Genomic DNA, 16447 nt, shown 5'->3' with positions numbered 1-16447 from the left:
ACTGGACTTGATCTGTCCCCTGTCACAGGCATCAATTCAGGCATCAAATCTGAGAAAGCAAAACCTTATCCTGGGCACTTTCATTGAGATAGAAGAATCTTGCCAAGTAGTTGACATGCTCATCTTTGGAGGGAAGCATTGGAGGAAACTCATTCTTGTGTACCATGGATAATGGATTCCGGATATATATCTAACTTGCTTGTGCGATGCGATTAGAGTCCATGGGGACAAGTACCACATGGATAAAGAAGGCGATAAGGGATTCGACTTCGAATACCTCCTCTTTGTCCAGCTTTTGCTTCTATATAAACTTCGTGGGTGTCGGAATAGTTTGGCCAAGTCGAGTTGAAAGAAACTTTTGAAGTGAAAGGGTGATCTTCAATCTCCCTCAAAGGCTTCCAATTTTCTGACTCGTTTTGAATGCAACGGTCAAAAAACCGGAGACCTGAGAGGGAGGTTGACGGCTCACCCATTTCAACGTAGAATTTGAGTAGTGTTCCCACCCAAAGCTTCGTGTTTCCTGGATGACTTGCTCAAGAGAACAAAGGCATTTTGTGATTGTTCTTATAAGTCTCTTTCGTTTGGTGAAAACTGCACTTGGACGCCTTTCAGGACCCCACTTCGTCCTTGATACGATGCTGTTGCTTTCGTGAACTTCGTAGGGTTCCACAAGACTTCGGCTCTGTAAATGGAAGGCATCCTCCTCATCCCAACTACCTCGGTATGTCGCGTTTCTGCTCCTGCTAAAGATAGCTGTTTTTGTCCGAGTTGCTTGGTTAGAAGCGAGTCGGGAGGGGATTGATCTCTGATTCGAGTATTTTGTGAATACGTCGCGAGTTCATTGCCCGGAGAACAAATGATTACTAAGGAAGGACTTAGGATTAAAAACTTGAAGGTGCCAAAATTGTTCAACAGATTGCAAGCAGCAACATTTTCTATATATAAAAGAAGAAGAAGAAGAAGAAGAAGAAGAAGAAAAAGCCTAAGAAGCTAAAGCGCTATGGTACAATGAGTTCATGGTGTTCGTTGAGCATTTAATCCCTTAGCTTAAGACAGATCACTCTCAGAGAAATTTTCAAGTGGTAGGATCCATTACCAAATCTCACTTTAAGTTCGCCAATTTGTTGAATGTACCTTCTAATTAAGCAGAAAGAAAGATCAGTGTTGGTTCAAGATAATAACATACCCTATTCCTAAAATCAGGAGTTCGACTCAAAAAAACTATTGGTCACCATGAATTCTCTCTCTTTCGGTTGGACTTGGACCATATTGCATTCCAAACTCATCAGCTAACATCCTCATGTCAGGTGTGATCTCCCAATTGTTCTTTTGATCCCACTTTGCATGAGGGGGTTCAGTTCCACATCTCTCAAGTCCACCAACACTATCAATCTGGCTCTGTATATCTTCCAAATCCTCAGCAGCAACCGCTTGCCTTTTCCCCATCTCCAAATCAAAGCTTGTTTTGGGCATCTCCTGACTCATGGTCGGCCCCATCGAAACCGAATTGTAGACAGAAGATGTCTCCCCCTTAACCTTTGCCCTGAAATTGTTTTTGGAAGGAGGTATTTTGGAGAAAAATATCTCCCAAAGATTACCAGCGCAACCCCGGTTATAAGGATTCATCTTGGAATCATAACGATATCGGAAATTCTCATAAGTTGTCTGCACAAAAAAAGTGATTATTCTGTTATCAGATGTAAAGAGGACAGCTAAAGCAAGTCCAAATAGATGTAAGCATAGAGATAACGGAACCTGATTGGTTATGATTAAATAAAGATGAAATCCGGTGAGGCCTCCAACAAACCATGCTGCTATGAATGTGTAGAGTATAAGAATTCCTGACATAGGAGACTTAACAAGAGCTCTCCAAAGATCACACTGATATTCATCCATTATCTTGCTGATGTTTACCCAGCAGAAAGCAAAGACATATAGGCAGAGCATTGTTGTCGAAGAAATGAACATAAAAAAGAATCTGTAATTCCTCTGCAGAAAAGAGCAGTTGATATGTCAGGTATACTGGCGGAACTAAGGCATCTCAATGCAGACAGCTAGCAGAATACAGTAAGAAAACAATTTCATAACCACCTAAACTAATTGTCAACGTGATTTCTATCATGAAACTTAACCATTAGAGGGCACAAGTGCACTCTTTTGCCATAAATTCATTCTCTTTGTTTTGTTCCATATGTCTAATTCAAAAGAGTGAGAGACACAAACAACTACATCCAAATGAAGCGTACCTTCCCAATGCATTGTCCCACCCACGGGCAGTGGTGATCAAACCGCTCAACACAGTTGTTACATATAGAGCAGTGAGAGCATCTTGGTGGACGATATAGCATGCATGTTTGACAGTATTTGACTTTGACGACCATTCCCCTGACGGTAACATCTTTTGTAGGTGGCAGACTAGGAGCACCGATCCTACTTCCAGGCCAATCTGCAGATAGATTGGAGCCATCGGCTTCATCCTCTGGTTCTGGAGGGTGTAGATTACGAGGAACAATTCCCGGATCTCTTCCTGATGTGAGGAAAAGGAGGATGACAATCTGCAGTTTAACAAGTCGATCAGATGCTGAGAAGTATTAAATAACGCAAGCATAGGTGAGAGCATATTTAGTAAGAGATTCTGTAAGATGACCATCCCATCCATCATCTAATTAAACTTCATATGATTATGATTCAGTAATACTAAACTAATGAAAGTTATTCCTATGTTTCAGCAAGCCTTACTGGTGTCATCTTGGGATTTCAAATTCAAAAATTACTCTTACTGTCATTCATTTGCCAACAAAATGTAATTTCACAGAAGAATTTCAATGCTGATCTTTCCTGCAAAATGGACCTGAAAATATCTTGCTTCAGATTTAAAGGAGACTAAGCAATGATTCAGTGCATAAGTACTCACGTATAGTGTGAAGATGGCACTTATAGCCATGATTAGATTGCCTATATGGTCATCAAACTCGTGAAAGAGCCTTTGGGAAACAAAGGTGCAAAACAGAATAACTGGAGTCACAATTAAGAACACCGTCAGGAATAGTGACCTTGCATCTGGGCCAAATATAAGTCTGCCTCCACAGCAAAATCTCTGCAAAACATCTAAGAGAAGCAGTTAAAATTTGGCTTGAGAATCATGTGGATGTGTTTGACCACGTATCTCCAAGAGCAAAATAAATAGAAGGACCAGAGTTCAAGTATGCAAATTGCAACGGAAAGTATTTGCATCATCGTGTTGTCTCACTAATTTTTCGGGTTCTATGATCAGTAGATTATCAATTAAAAAAAATCTTAAAGTTTATGCAATCATATGGATAGTCTATCTGGTGTTCCCGCTAAAGATATGTAAATTAAGAGAAATGCCAAAAGCTTCATCGGAATTCTGAGATGCGGATATAAAAATTTAGTGCAGAACGTATGTATCATTACTCATTGTAGCTTGAAGCACCAGTTGTGGAGGCCAAATTAAAGCTATGCCATGAATTACATGGGATGGCAAACTCTATATGGATGAACTGATCTAGCCAGTCAGGCGTTATCTTCTGATCTTCTGTGCGAACCTGGAGCGGAAGTTTCAGTGTGTACAGCTAATGGATAATAAGTACTGGAAAACCTATGACAAGCCAATAATTTATCATCTAATCTACTGATTACTAAAGAAATGTGAGAATCTATAAGTTCCTCTTTTAGAGTTACAATCATCCGAGTTATAATTCTTTCCGTACCGCCATTTACGAAAACAAGGATAAAATTCCTTGATGATTACTTGAAGATAACATAAACTGCCTATGCTTTATCAACAAAATTCCACTCTCCAAACCTCTAATTGTTGAAAAACATGCCAGAGATGGAAAAAGAGACCCCTGTGCACTGTGAATTGAGAACTTTTCTTCTCAAAAACACTCTAGTACTATTGAATTGCAGGTTCTAATACTAAAAGTTCCTCACTTCCTCTATAATTGCCATCACAGTCTAACCGAGGTTTTGTTCCGCTAACATGCAGAGGCCCCGATAATTCGAGAAAGACTATGCAATGGCATGTAATGGAGCATAAACAATTGTCTACCCAAGTGCAGATAATGACACTTGCGAAGCAAATTTAACAAAATAGCATGGAGTATGAGCTCACATTGCTTCCTTTCCAAGTTTGATATACACGTAACGACGGCCCACCGTCAATGATCCGTCGATTAGAGTCGGAAAGATGAAGAGGCAACGCGCTGGCGTACATTGTATCCTGCATGCGTTCACCGCATTCGATCTCCTCCTCCTATCTTTCTTCCCCTTCTCCTACATGCGTCGCCGTACCCTTGGAAACGAATGAGTCTCAGGAACACATCCCCCGATGGCTTCGACGTGCTCGCTCGCCTCCTCTGTGATCTACACAAGGCGCGCCAGAATGAATCAGAAAAACCTCACCACGTCAACCAGAATTCGCACCGCAAGCACGTTTCAGGAAGCCGGAGATCTAAAAAGCGCGAAACCGCAACGAAGCGAAAAGCAGAGGGTCACGTCGTTGCGTTACCTGGAGGTCAAAAAAGAGAGGAGGGAGGGAGGGCGAGATGGATAGAGAGAGAGAGAGAGAGGAATCGAGAACACGCCTATCACCGCAACGATGAACAAAGTTCCTCCGCCGATGTAACGGATCAACCAGGCAAAGAAAAAAAAAGTGGGGGGGCTCGGCGGAAATGGAGCAGAAAGGAGCTTCCTCGATCTCTCTCCGATCTCAGCCTGCGACGAGACGACACCAGGGAGGTCAATGTTGGGACGGGACGGCTCCGAGAAATGGCAAGGATGTGCCCGAGCCGTGGCGATTCCCAGCGAAGCAACTCGGATCGCCGATCCTTTTTCCTTTTTTTTCCTCTCTGTCTCGTTGCCTTTCCTTTTTTGGCACTTTTCTCGGCGAGGGAGAAAGCGCTGGAGAGTCGGAAGACAGGTGTACGAGCCAGCCCCCTCTCTCTCTCTCTCTCTATTCCTGCGTGTGAATTTACAGTGAAGCTGTTGAGGTGACGAGCGTCTCGTCTCGGAGGAGGGCAGTAGGAGACTGACACTGGTACGGACGTACAGACTCCAATTGTCTCTCGCTGGTGCTTGTGGCGATGTTGATGGTCCTTCCTTATTTTTCTGTTCTCGCCTTTCTTTTGTTTTTTTTTTTTTTTTGGTCGGGACCTTTGTTTTGTTTTGTTTTGTTTTATTTGTTACGAATTTTGCTATTTCTTTTATTCAGCATAGATTACGAGCATCTACGTCAAGGTTTTTAGTCAAAATTTTTAAAACAAACTTAATCAGTAAATTATTAAAAGACTTAGAATTAAATTTGTCATATTAAAAAATTTAAGACTCAATTGACATAAATACAGTGAATTTAGGACTTTGTTGGTAATCTCAACCGCATTAAACAAAAGTCAGATCTAATGTTGGTAACGAGGGAAAAAAAGAATGGAGTTGTTCAAGAAAAGACAGGAATAAAACCAAAATTCTAGAATAAAAGGCAAAAGTTGTTGAGGTGACGAGCGTCTCCTCTTTCTTTTGCGTTGCTTCGGTAGAAATGTGTCATATTCTAATGTGCCTTTTCCCCGCTAATCCTCATATTTGGTCGGAAAGAAGACAACTCATCACTCGTCTTCAAACTTTTATCTGTTTTAATGGCGACGAATGGCTTCTTTTTTATTAACAAGCCTTTTGAGAGTATCAAGGAAGCTTGGAAAATTTAAAAATGACGCGTGTCGCCTTCAATAAAAAAATTAGTCACAAGTGCTCCACTCTCCTTAAAAAAATTACCATCTCAATTCTTTAGGGCTTAAAAAAAAAATCTTTAGGGCTCAATTTGCTGAGTAGACGTTGCACCGATAACTGCACCGTTTGAAAAATGACGATGACTTCTTCATCTTCTTTTCCTTTTTTGATGCGGAAAAACAGGCGCCTTTTTTTTTTACCCCCCTCTAGAGGGTTACAACGACGACGTGTTATCTGTCATTTGACGCTCAGAGGAGCAAAAAAACAAGAAGTTTTCACGCTGGATGGTCCAAAAAAAAAAAGAAAGAAGAAAAGGAAAAGAAGCCGCTGAAAAAGGAAAAGAAAGAAACAAAAGTAGCAGGACGAGTCCAAAAGAGGGTCAAAAGTTGTTTCCGCGAAAGCGACTGCAGAGATGCGACATCCGGCGCGCCTTTTTCAAGAATCTCGCCGTCGCGCCAATTATGAAGAGAACGCGGGAGTTTGTCAAGCCCAGAAATTCAGGAGAGGCCCAAGATCCAAGTGGGCTCACGAGAGGGCCCACTATGAGCGCGTAATTCAAACAGGAATTAAGGCCCAAAAACTTGAATGCTCTAAATCTAATTCAGGCCCCGATTTGTTTTACGGAAAATGAGAAATTTAGAAAATATTCATTTTCCTAAAAATAATTGCTTGAAATAATTAATCGGAATGTTTAGATTAAATATTTCCGTGGATGGTGAATTTATTTTTCGTACTTTCATTTTCGCGAGTGAAACAAACACACCCTAATATCTAAGTAAATGCCTCTTCCGGGGATTGAGTGCATTTGATGCAATGACCCCTAATTTGGACAAATTTTTTGCCATATATAAAGCTACCCCGCAAGTCCATTGTATGTATGAATTAAATTATACCTTTGGCTCCTTACGTACAATGTACCATGTGATCTTATCGAAGTCATTGTTTTCTATGATTCGACGTAGGTCGCCACTCGAAAAGACTAACGAAGAAGCAAAATTATTTGCATTTTCAACATATAAAGTACGTGCACTCACAAAAGTGAATTCATATATTAATAGCTTGTTCCGGGCCACAAAATTGGCGAATCTATATGATCAATACATCAATCTCTCGTACAAAATATATTTGTGAAATTTACCACGTGTATTGGAAAAGGTCTGGTATATGAACTGGTTTGCAACTGCCGCAAAGTTTTTGAGTTGTGTAATGTTATTTTAACATAAATTATCCTTTATTATGTATCCTATTTCATATTAAACTTGTTCTTTATTTGAAAAAATAAATAAAGACGAAGTTCTTAGTCCATGTTGTATTATTGATGTAAAATGCAGGGACTCGATATCAATTAGAAATTATTCAACTGTGGTTGTTGTACGACGGGAAATTTAATTTGTAATCGGTGAGTTGTTGCAACAAAGAGATAAAATAATAAAAATCTTCCAATGGAACTTGGAAGGAAGAGTTATGGGAAAAATTTAGAATTTCCAATAATGGCTAATCTTCGAAATTAAAACCCATTCAAATCGGTACTTCTTTTTGTTGAAGCAAAATTAGTGGAATGTGCAAGAAAAGCACTCATTGAAAAGGAAGAAAGATTAATCTGTTCCGTATTAAAATCTTACGAGTCAATCATAGAAGCAATTCTTGAGAAAGAGCTTATTGTCGTGTGTTTGCGTAGATCGATAGTTCATGATATGTAACGGTATGACCGTGAGATTTGCTTTATTTGACCAAGTGAAGAAGGAGTCGTGAGATTCACCGTGTAAAAAAAAAAAAAAAGGTTGAAAAGTCAATTAAAGAAAAGAAAGTAAAAAAAAGCATAACAGTGGATCAGGCCCTTGTAAGGGAAGGGCCTGAAAGCTCGCGCATGAAGGGGGAGAGAAAATAGAGAGAGAGAGGGAAAGGCTTAAGTACACCCCAAGTGCCATAAGTTGTGTACGACGCTCACTTTAGTGCCAAAACTTTCAAATCGATCACTTTAGTGCTAAGTTTTTGTAACTTCGATCACTTGATTGCCAAAACTTTCAAAACGATCACTTTAGTGCTAAATTTTTGTAACTTCGATCACTTAAGTACCAACTTCTTTTAAAAACGATCACTTTAGTGTCAAATTCACCAAGCCACGTCATCTCAAATATTAATAAAAAATACCACGTGTCGAATTTTCGGCAAGCCACGTTAGCTCTGGCACTAAAGCGATCGTTTTTAAAAGAAGTTGGCACTTAAGTGATCGAAGTTACAAAAACTTAGCACTAAAGTGATCGATTTGAAAGTTTTGACACTAAAGTGAGCGTCGTACACAACTTATGGCACTTGGGGTGTACTTAAGCCGAGAGGGAAAGAAAGAAAGAAAGAAAGAAGAAAAAAAGGAGAAAGAGGAGGGGCTCTTGCACGTCGCCTCGCCAAGCCGTCTCGACACTAATTAGCAACGTCAGGTAAGTACTCGCACCCCTTGTTCTTCCAATCGGAGTAATTTTGGCATTAGGCCTTGAAACTTGAAGTTTAGTGAAATTTGAGCAGTATTGTCCGATTTTTGAGTTATTGAGCATTGAGTTTTTGTGAAAATGGTAGATTATGGTATTATGGAGCCATGGATTTTGGTGAGAGTGGTTTTAAAGAAACGGTTCAGTCAGAATGAGAATTTAAGGGTTTTAAGTTTGAGTTTCGTTCTACGAACGGCTTGAATGATCGCTTTGGGTATGTGATTTATTGGCGCATACGAGTTGTTTTGTTAACGCTTAAGTTTAGTTTAAATGATTCGTAGTTGTTGTAGTATTTTACTTGTTTTTTATGCCGGTTCTCATTTAATTGTTAGGCTTATGAGATTATCGGTTTGTTTGGCCACATGTTACCTATAATGCTTTGCAAACTAGCTTATGTAAGGATTTCTTGATACATGAAAAACGCTTTCAAAAATGCATTTCTAGCGAATGAGATGTGTTGCAAAAATGTTATTGGTTTCGGCTTAAGAAATGTACTATGGTCATGATATTGATGCTAGTTTGGATTTCTGGTGTTAAAGAATGAATGCTTGATGCTAGTATGATTGTGAACTGGGTTAGGATGTTTTGGGTGTGCATATCGATTTTAGGATATATTATCCTCCTAGGCCGAGCCACCAGCATTATAGGTAGAGACCTGGCCAAAAAAGGGAAATCTTGATCGCCTTTATCACCAAGCGTTGTGTTGTGATCATAGTCGTATATTGAGCAATGGATTGATCAATGCACTTGACCATTGATTTTTTAGATGTGATGTTGATCAAATTAGTATTTCTGACTTATTCATAGCTTTGTTGGAATGAGACAACTCATATTTAATTTGATATGTATGCTATATGTTGGATTTAAAGTATGAGTGTTTGGTATTGCTTCGTATGTATGTATATTGGTTGCTCGATCTGCTTAAAAAGGATATATTAGTCACTGGATTGTGGTTGCTCATCCCTCTCATTTTATGGGCTTTTCGGGTTCCTCAATTAGCGGCAAGTAAGGCGAGAGCATCGCAGTCACTTTTGGTAGTAGGATTTTTGGTATGGTTTAAGGGAGCCGTGCTTTTAGCTGTTGATAGCTTGTTGAGTTGGTTGAATTCCAATGGTACGTTTTCTTTTATGGATAGAAACTTTGGTGCTGTAACCAACCGGTTAATTTGTCATGTATAAAAAATTAGATATATATATATATATATATTATGACAAAATGTTATTTGGTTGTTTTGAGGCTAAGTCTAATGTGTGGAAGGATGGCCGTGTCATCCCCTTTTTTTGTTAGTTTCGAGGTGCGACAATCACATTCCATGAAAAATGCAACTCGCATAACATATCAAATATGCCTATCAGTATTGCATTTTACAAAGTCTTACCCTCCATTTATTTCACTAAAAAATTAATGATTTGAAAAACATCTTTCTAAAAATTGTTGCTTATATCGCCTGAAATAATTAGCAAATGATAAGTATTTTCAATATCGACAATAATTTATGGTGTGGATGTTGAAATTGTTTTTCATCCATTCATTTTTATAAGCAACACGAACGATCGGTTTGAAAAAAATGGATAAAATTGTCAAAAAAGTTCTAAATTTATTGCATTTTTGCCAATTCAGTTCTAAAATTTTTGCATTTATGCCAATTTAGTCTATCCGATCAACTTTGCCAAGCCGACTTTAACGCGGATGTTGGCCGGTGTTGATGTGGACATCGGCGTTTACGTTGACAATTTTTAATTATATTTTTATATTTTTTGAATTATTTTCAGCGATCGACTGGAGAAAGAAGAAAGGAAAAAAAGAGAAGAGAAAGAAAAGAAAATATAAAAATAAAAAGAAATAAAAATTAATTCAAAAAAATATTAACATATTATTAAAAATTGTCAACGTCGGCCACGGCCGGCATCCACGTAAGCGTCGTCTAGCAAAAGTTGGCCGGAGATGGACTGAATTAGTACAAATGTAAAATATTTAGGACTGAGAATTGACATAAAAATAAAAGGTTTAGGACTGAATTGACAAAATTTAAAAAAGTTAGGACTGAATTAGTAAAAATGCGATAAATTTAAGACATTTTAAACAATTTTTTCAAGGAAAATGTTTCACAAATCATTTATTTTTCGTATAACAAACGCACCCTTTAAGCCGTGGAATTTTTTCACATGGGAGCTGATCATGGCTCAACGCGTGATATAATAATGCTACCACTTGCATTATTGGGATCAAAACCATACTTCCTTTTGCCAGAACGTGCGACGCCTCAAAAAAGCAGACCCGGTGTTTGCCTTTAGTTTTACGTCCGAAAGGGGAAGGCTACAAAGGACGTAACAATAGAAATGTGTAGGTGGATGCTTGCCTTTTCCCCACTAGAATTCATTATCAAACCGGCTTAATCTTTGTTACAACGTTAAGACTGTGAATATTGAAGGCCACGTTCCCATCTAAATCCCTGCTTTTCGCTTTGGTCGGCGCAAGAGCATCTTTCTTTTGCCCAGGAATCTCAGTTTTTGCTAATAGCAAAAGCCATCGAGGCAAACGCAATAACGATGGTAAAATTGATTATTCTACGAACTGCTTATATAATCACGTCAAAAAGAAGAAGAAGAAGAAGTTGTTATGTCATTTGGATTAGCACCGCCATCGGGAACCAGAAATGTCAAATGTTCACTTTGTCATCCTTTCGCACGTCGGATATAGAGAAATATAAGTAACTATTATATATTTCTCAAGAAATATGACATATCTTGCACTGTTTGTTTTTGTTTTTGTTTTTTTTTTTATAACTGAAGTATCCGGGTCAACTTGTGCACACCTCGACTATTCCTCGGAGGAGACTAGCACAACAATCCACCGCCATAACCCCCCACTTGAATCACGGATACTTAGGTGGAGAATCGAACCTAGGACCAGTGTGCTTAACTACACAATCCCAAGTGCGCCCTAACCAACCAAGCCACCCATGGGTGGATCTCGCATTACTTGTTTCACATAAGAAAAACCCACAAACCAAAATAAAGAAGTAAGCCAAAATAATTTCGATATATCTCACATTCTCTTTCTTTCATTTACTTTTCACTTTTTTTAATTTTGCAAGCATAATAGTCTTTGTGCCACTGTGAGAGCAATAATATATGAACACATATTCTTGAAGGATTGAGGCCCATAATAAGTCATGATTATTTGTTAGGGCTTTGCCAGCAAATGATTATTTATTTTTTTGTTTTGGGCAAAAAAATAAATAAATAATAATTGATGAACAACTATTTTGGAGTTCACTTCTTCAAAAATTTGTAGCCCGATGTAACAATCACCCAACGATTATTGTGCTAGCAAAGCTCATTTGCTATTTATTTTGTTATTGATCCGCTATTATTTTCAGCGGATTAAGGACGGTCACTTAGTAATTTACAGTGATTTGTTATTTCTTTTTCAATTAAGCCACTTGCACCCCACTTCCAAAATGGGCTGCCCCCTTTTTCGATGGCTTATATATAGAGAGAAACCCACGTAAAGCCGCTTTCTCAAGACTCCTTCCATGCAAAGCAATGCACCTCTCAGCTAGTCCCACGACACAGCCCCACCTAAGAGGGTTTTCTCTCGAACCAGAAGAAGAAGAAGAAGAGAGAAAAGCAATATGAAGAACAAAGTCTCCATTTTCTTGAGGAAAATGGATAAAATTGTCACAAAAGTTATAAATCTGTTGTATTTTTGCCAATTCGATCTTAATTATTTTAAGTTGTCAATTCGGTTCTAAAATTTTTGCATTTGTGTCAATTCAGTCTATCCGGACAACTTTGCCAAACCGACTCTAACATGGATGTTGGCCGGTGTTGATGTGGACGTCGGCGTTTACGTTGACAATTTTTAATTATTTTTTTATATTTTTTTGAATTATTTTCAGCGATCAACTGGAGGAAGAAGAAAGGAAAAAAAGAGAAGAGAAAGAAAAGGAAATAGAAAAATAAAAGGAAATAAAAATTAATTCAAAAAAACATTAACATATTATTAAAATTTGTTTACGTCGACCACAATCGGCATCCACCGGCAAAAGTTGACCGGTGATGGACTGAATTAGCACAAATGCAAAATATTTAGGATTGAGAATTGGTACAAAAATAAAAGGTTTAGGACTGAATTGACAAAAAAAAAAGGACTAAATTAGTAAAAGTGTAATAAATTTAAGACATTTTCGACAATTTTTTCAAGAAAAATGTTTCACAAATCATTTATTTTTCGTATAACAAACGCACCTTTTAAACCTTGGAATTTTTTCACATGGGAGCTAATCATGGCTCAACTCGTGATATAATAATGCTACCACTTGCATTATTGGGATCAAAACCATACTTCCTTTTGCCAGAACGTGCGACGCCTCAAAAAAGCAGACCCGGTGTTTGCCTTTAGTTTTTACGTCCGAAAGGGGAAGGCTACAAAGGACGTAACGTTAGAAATGTGTAGGTGGACGCTTGCCTTTTCCCCTCTTGAATTCATTATCAAACCGGCTTAATCTTCGTAACGACGTTAAGACTGTGAATATTGAAGGCCACGTTCCCATCTAAATCCCTGCTTTTCGCTTTGGCCGGCGCAAGAGCATCTTTCTTTTGCCAAGGAATCTCAGTTTTTGCTAATAGCAAAAGCCCCATCGAGGCAAACGCGGTAACGATGTTAAAAAATGATTATTCTATGAACTGCTTATATAATCGCGTCAAAAAGAAGAAGAAGAAGAAGAAGTTGTCATGCCATTTAGATTAGCACCGCCACCGGGAACCAGAAATGTCAAATGTTCGCGTTGTCATCCTTTCGTACGTCGGATATAGAGAAATATAAGTAACTATTATATATTTCTCGAGATATGTGGCACGTCTCGCACTACTTGTTTCGCATAAGAATAACCCAAAAACCAAAATGAAGACGTAAGCCGAATAATTTTGACGTATCTCGCATTCTCTTTCTTTCATTTACTTTTCACTTTTTTGATTTTGCAAGCACAGCGGTCTACGTGCCACCGTAAAAGTAACGACATATGAACACAGATTCTCGAAGGATTGAGACCCATAATAAGTCACGATTATTTGTTAGGGCTTTGCCAGCAAATGACCAAAAGATTGACGGCTTGTTTTGGGTCAAAAAAATAAATAACAATTGATGAAAAATTATTTTGGAGTTCACTTATTTAAGAATTTGTGGCCTAATGTAACAATCACCCAATGACTATTATGATAGCAAAACTCATTTGCTATTTATTTTGTTATTGATCCGCTATTATTTTCAGCGGATTAAGGACGGTCACTTAGTAATTTATAATGGTTTGTTATTTCTTTTTCAATTAAGCCACTTGCACCCCACTTCCAAAATGGGCTGCCCCCTTTTTCCATGGCTTATATATAGAGAGAAACCCATGTAAAGCCGCTTTCTCAAGACTGCTTCCATGCAAAGCAATGCACCTCTGAGCTAGTCCCACGACACAGCCCCATCTAAGAGGGTTTTCTCTTGAACCAGAAGAAGAAGAAGAAGAGAGAAAAGCAATATGAAGAACAAAGTCTCCGTTTTCTTGAAACACATCTTCTCCGTCCTCGCCCCCATCGCCAAAGCCAAGTCTGCGGCCATCAAGAGCAAGACCAGCGCGGCGAAGGGCCGCCTCGTGCTCTTCTCGATGATGAACAGCCGGAAGGTCCTGTTCGGCTCCATCTCCGACAAGATCCACAGCCTCCTCGGCCACGGGGACGGAGACAGCGAAGACGAGGATGACGGAGACAGCGAAGACGAGGATGACGGAGAAGACGAGGATGACGGAGACAGCGAAGACGAGGATGACGGAGACTGTGTCGCCGACCAAAGTGGGGCGGTGGTGCCGTACGAGGCCAATGCCAGCGAGTCGCGGCCGAGCACAAGCGGCACCAGCTTATACGGAGGATACAACGACGAGGGCGACGATAAGTATCCTGACCTGAGGCACTCGCTCTTCGACGGGGAAGAGGATGACGACGAGGCTGACCCGGGTGGGTCGGTGATCGACCTGGTGAAGAACTCCAAGGATGCTGGAGATGAGGTCTGCCTCGAGGATGAGACCGACCACGCCGCGGATCTGTTCATCAGGAGGTTCCACAAGCAGATGCGGCTGCAGAAGCTGGAGTCGTTCAAGCGGCTCCAAGAGATGCTCGGGCGAAGCGTTTGAAGGAGGAGGTAAAAATCGCATCCCACGTCGGCTCGTGGAGCGACGGGGGTGGTTCAAGCCTTGAACTAGCCGATCGCTAACCGTCCTCGACTCACCATGCTTGGGTTTTTCGAGGAAAACAATGTCATGTTTCTAATTACTTCCCACTCTACTTCCTTGCCGGATGCATCGAATTCATAAGAGCTCAATGCGTTACAATCATCGGATCACGCGAGATTTACAAAATCAAACAGCGGTGACACGCTAAGTTCATCTGAATCCAATGCATTATAATTTCTTTTTATTAATAGATTTTTTCTCGTTTGATTTCGCTACAAAGGCGAACGGTGCATGCAGATTTTCATTTACGGAATAAATTTAGCGGCCTCTGACTATGCTTGTGAAGCCAGTGAATCATTATCGGATACTATTGGCCCTTTGATATCGCTGCTAATAATTTGGGTATATACGACACGAGCAGCAGGTACGACTCAAACTCGACATTCTGTTGCGCGTGCAAAGCGCGTGTTGTAACGTCCAGGGGTCGCTGGTGCCGATGGCTCCTTCCCATGCTTCTACTCATTAACAAAAAAACAAAAAAAATACGCTCAAATAGGGAAACTTTCAATAATTAGTGGCTTTCTTCAATTAATGACGTCGATGACTTGATGATTGAAGCTTGGCTTATTGTACTTTAATTTTTGGTCGAATCCGCTTATTGTACTTAACAAGTGGTCATAATAAAAAAGTTAATGCAAATTAATATATGGACATAACAAGATTATGACTGAATAGCTTTCGGTGATCATCGGACATGTAAAGATTTTTGTATTTTTTTTTATATATATAACATAGACTTGATGGTTTATCATGTTTCACGATGCGGGAGGATTACCAAAAAAGTCATAAGTCTATCGTACTTATACCAATTCAATTGTATTCTTTTTTATCGATTTAATCCTAAATCTTTTGCATTGCTGGGCGGGCGCGGACGTGAGCGCCCGTCGGCACCGGCTGTCCCGCGACATATTTTAATACTTTATTGATTTTTTTCCTTTTTCTTTTTTTTTCTTCCCTCTTCTATCTCAAGCCGGTTGTCGGCGATAGCCAGATAGAGACGACGTCCGGCAAGCGAGGTCGGCCTCGCCGGGGAGTCGGGCCGGCGAGCCCCGCGCGTATCTTTGCTCAAGCTTTGTTGTCTTCTCGTGAGGCCCAAAATGGAGCTAATTAAGGACACGTACGGACTCCGAGCTTTTCAGCTTTGTGTAGAACCTTGCCGAGGCTCTCACCGCGCCTCTCTCTTCCTCACTAGGTTTCTTCTCCCTCCGATAGCCTCACCATGGCTCGATGAGCTTGCCTTTGTCGGTCGTCACCTTTGGCTGGTTGCTGGCGGCGACTAGCTTAAGAAATACAAGGGAAGAAAAAAAAAGAAACAAAAAATGAAAAAAGAAAATAAAAACTAAAGAAATAAAAAAATATTAAAATATTTTGTCATTTGGCCATTAGTGCCGACCGGCTTCCATGTTAACGTTGGTTGGCCAAAATTGATTTGATGGACTGAATTTGCACAATCACAAAAGGTTTATGACCGAATTGTCATAATTACAATAAGTTTAAGATTTTTTTTAACAATTTTCCCTCCACGCCATAGACTTTTGTTTCGTCCATATCTTCATACCATACCAACTCTAACCACAAAGACACATGCTATTGGCATTTTACAATGGTCTTAACGCTGCCCCGCCATGAAGCGCCAAATCAACATTGCCATGTCATAACGAAACATTTTTGCGGGCTGATGTAGTAGGGGTGAGCATGGGCCGGGTGGGCCGGGTCCGGACCTAGACCCCGAAACCGACCCCGTTATAACCGGTTCCCGGTTTTTTGAACCGAGAACCGACCCTGTTTGTCTTGGAACCTATTTTGGAACCAACCCTATTTTTCGGTCCGGTTTCGTGGTCTACCCGAGAACCTGTTTTTCCTTTTTTTTTCATCAAAATAATATGAGCATTGATGAAATGGGCAACAAAAATTATAATAAACCAAAAGCAACAATTTAAAAAAT

The 16447-nt window shown here is 39.7% G+C and overlaps 2 protein-coding genes across 3 annotated transcripts; one reads left to right on the top strand and one right to left on the bottom strand.

The window, feature by feature from the left end:
* Window positions 1–1067: 1067 nt before the first annotated feature.
* LOC115753173 (probable protein S-acyltransferase 6) lies at window positions 1068–5114 on the bottom strand. 2 transcript variants are annotated; one of them, XM_048280967.1, is made up of 6 exons: window positions 4532–5114; window positions 4136–4386; window positions 2915–3097; window positions 2247–2555; window positions 1756–1989; window positions 1068–1665 (listed from the first exon to the last, which is right to left on the bottom strand). In XM_048280967.1, the coding sequence occupies exons 2-6, from the start codon at window positions 4247–4249 to the stop codon at window positions 1222–1224; spliced, it is 1284 nt and encodes a 427-aa protein (XP_048136924.1). In that variant the 5' UTR covers window positions 4250–4386; window positions 4532–5114; the 3' UTR covers window positions 1068–1221. The 2 variants fall into 2 exon arrangements, with proteins under 2 accessions (XP_048136924.1, XP_030547545.1); XM_030691685.2 differs by having other exon boundaries at window positions 4136–5114.
* An 8610-nt stretch (window positions 5115–13724) lies between these two features.
* Window positions 13725–14564, top strand: LOC115753179. The gene is made up of 2 exons (XM_048280954.1): window positions 13725–13954; window positions 14030–14564. The coding sequence occupies exons 1-2, from the start codon at window positions 13756–13758 to the stop codon at window positions 14401–14403; spliced, it is 573 nt and encodes a 190-aa protein (XP_048136911.1). The 5' UTR covers window positions 13725–13755; the 3' UTR covers window positions 14404–14564.
* The last annotated feature ends 1883 nt before the right edge of the window (window positions 14565–16447 follow it).

This window comes from Rhodamnia argentea, chromosome 6 (assembly GCF_020921035.1).
Source record: "Rhodamnia argentea isolate NSW1041297 chromosome 6, ASM2092103v1, whole genome shotgun sequence".
In the NCBI taxonomy this organism is placed as follows: Eukaryota; Viridiplantae; Streptophyta; class Magnoliopsida; order Myrtales; family Myrtaceae; genus Rhodamnia; species Rhodamnia argentea.
This window is presented reverse-complemented; position numbering and strand designations above follow the sequence as displayed.

What these genes read in the sequence shown, in the direction of transcription:
- LOC115753179 (XM_048280954.1), top strand. Translation starts at nt 13,756, where the DNA reads ATGAAGAACAAAGTCTCCGTTTTCTTGAAACACATCTTCTCCGTCCTC. An exon ending in CCTCCTCGGCCACGGGGACG is followed by an intron (nt 13,955 to 14,029) that starts GAGACAGCGAAG and finishes ACGGAGACAGCG; the next exon opens with AAGACGAGGATGACGGAGAC.
- LOC115753173 (XM_030691685.2), bottom strand. Translation starts at nt 4,249, where the DNA reads ATGCAGGATACAATGTACGCCAGCGCGTTGCCTCTTCATCTTTCCGAC. An exon ending in GTGCCATCTTCACACTATAC is followed by an intron (nt 2,556 to 2,914) that starts GTGAGTACTTAT and finishes GTTAAACTGCAG; the next exon opens with ATTGTCATCCTCCTTTTCCT. An exon ending in ATTTAATCATAACCAATCAG is followed by an intron (nt 1,666 to 1,755) that starts GTTCCGTTATCT and finishes TTTTTTGTGCAG; the next exon opens with ACAACTTATGAGAATTTCCG.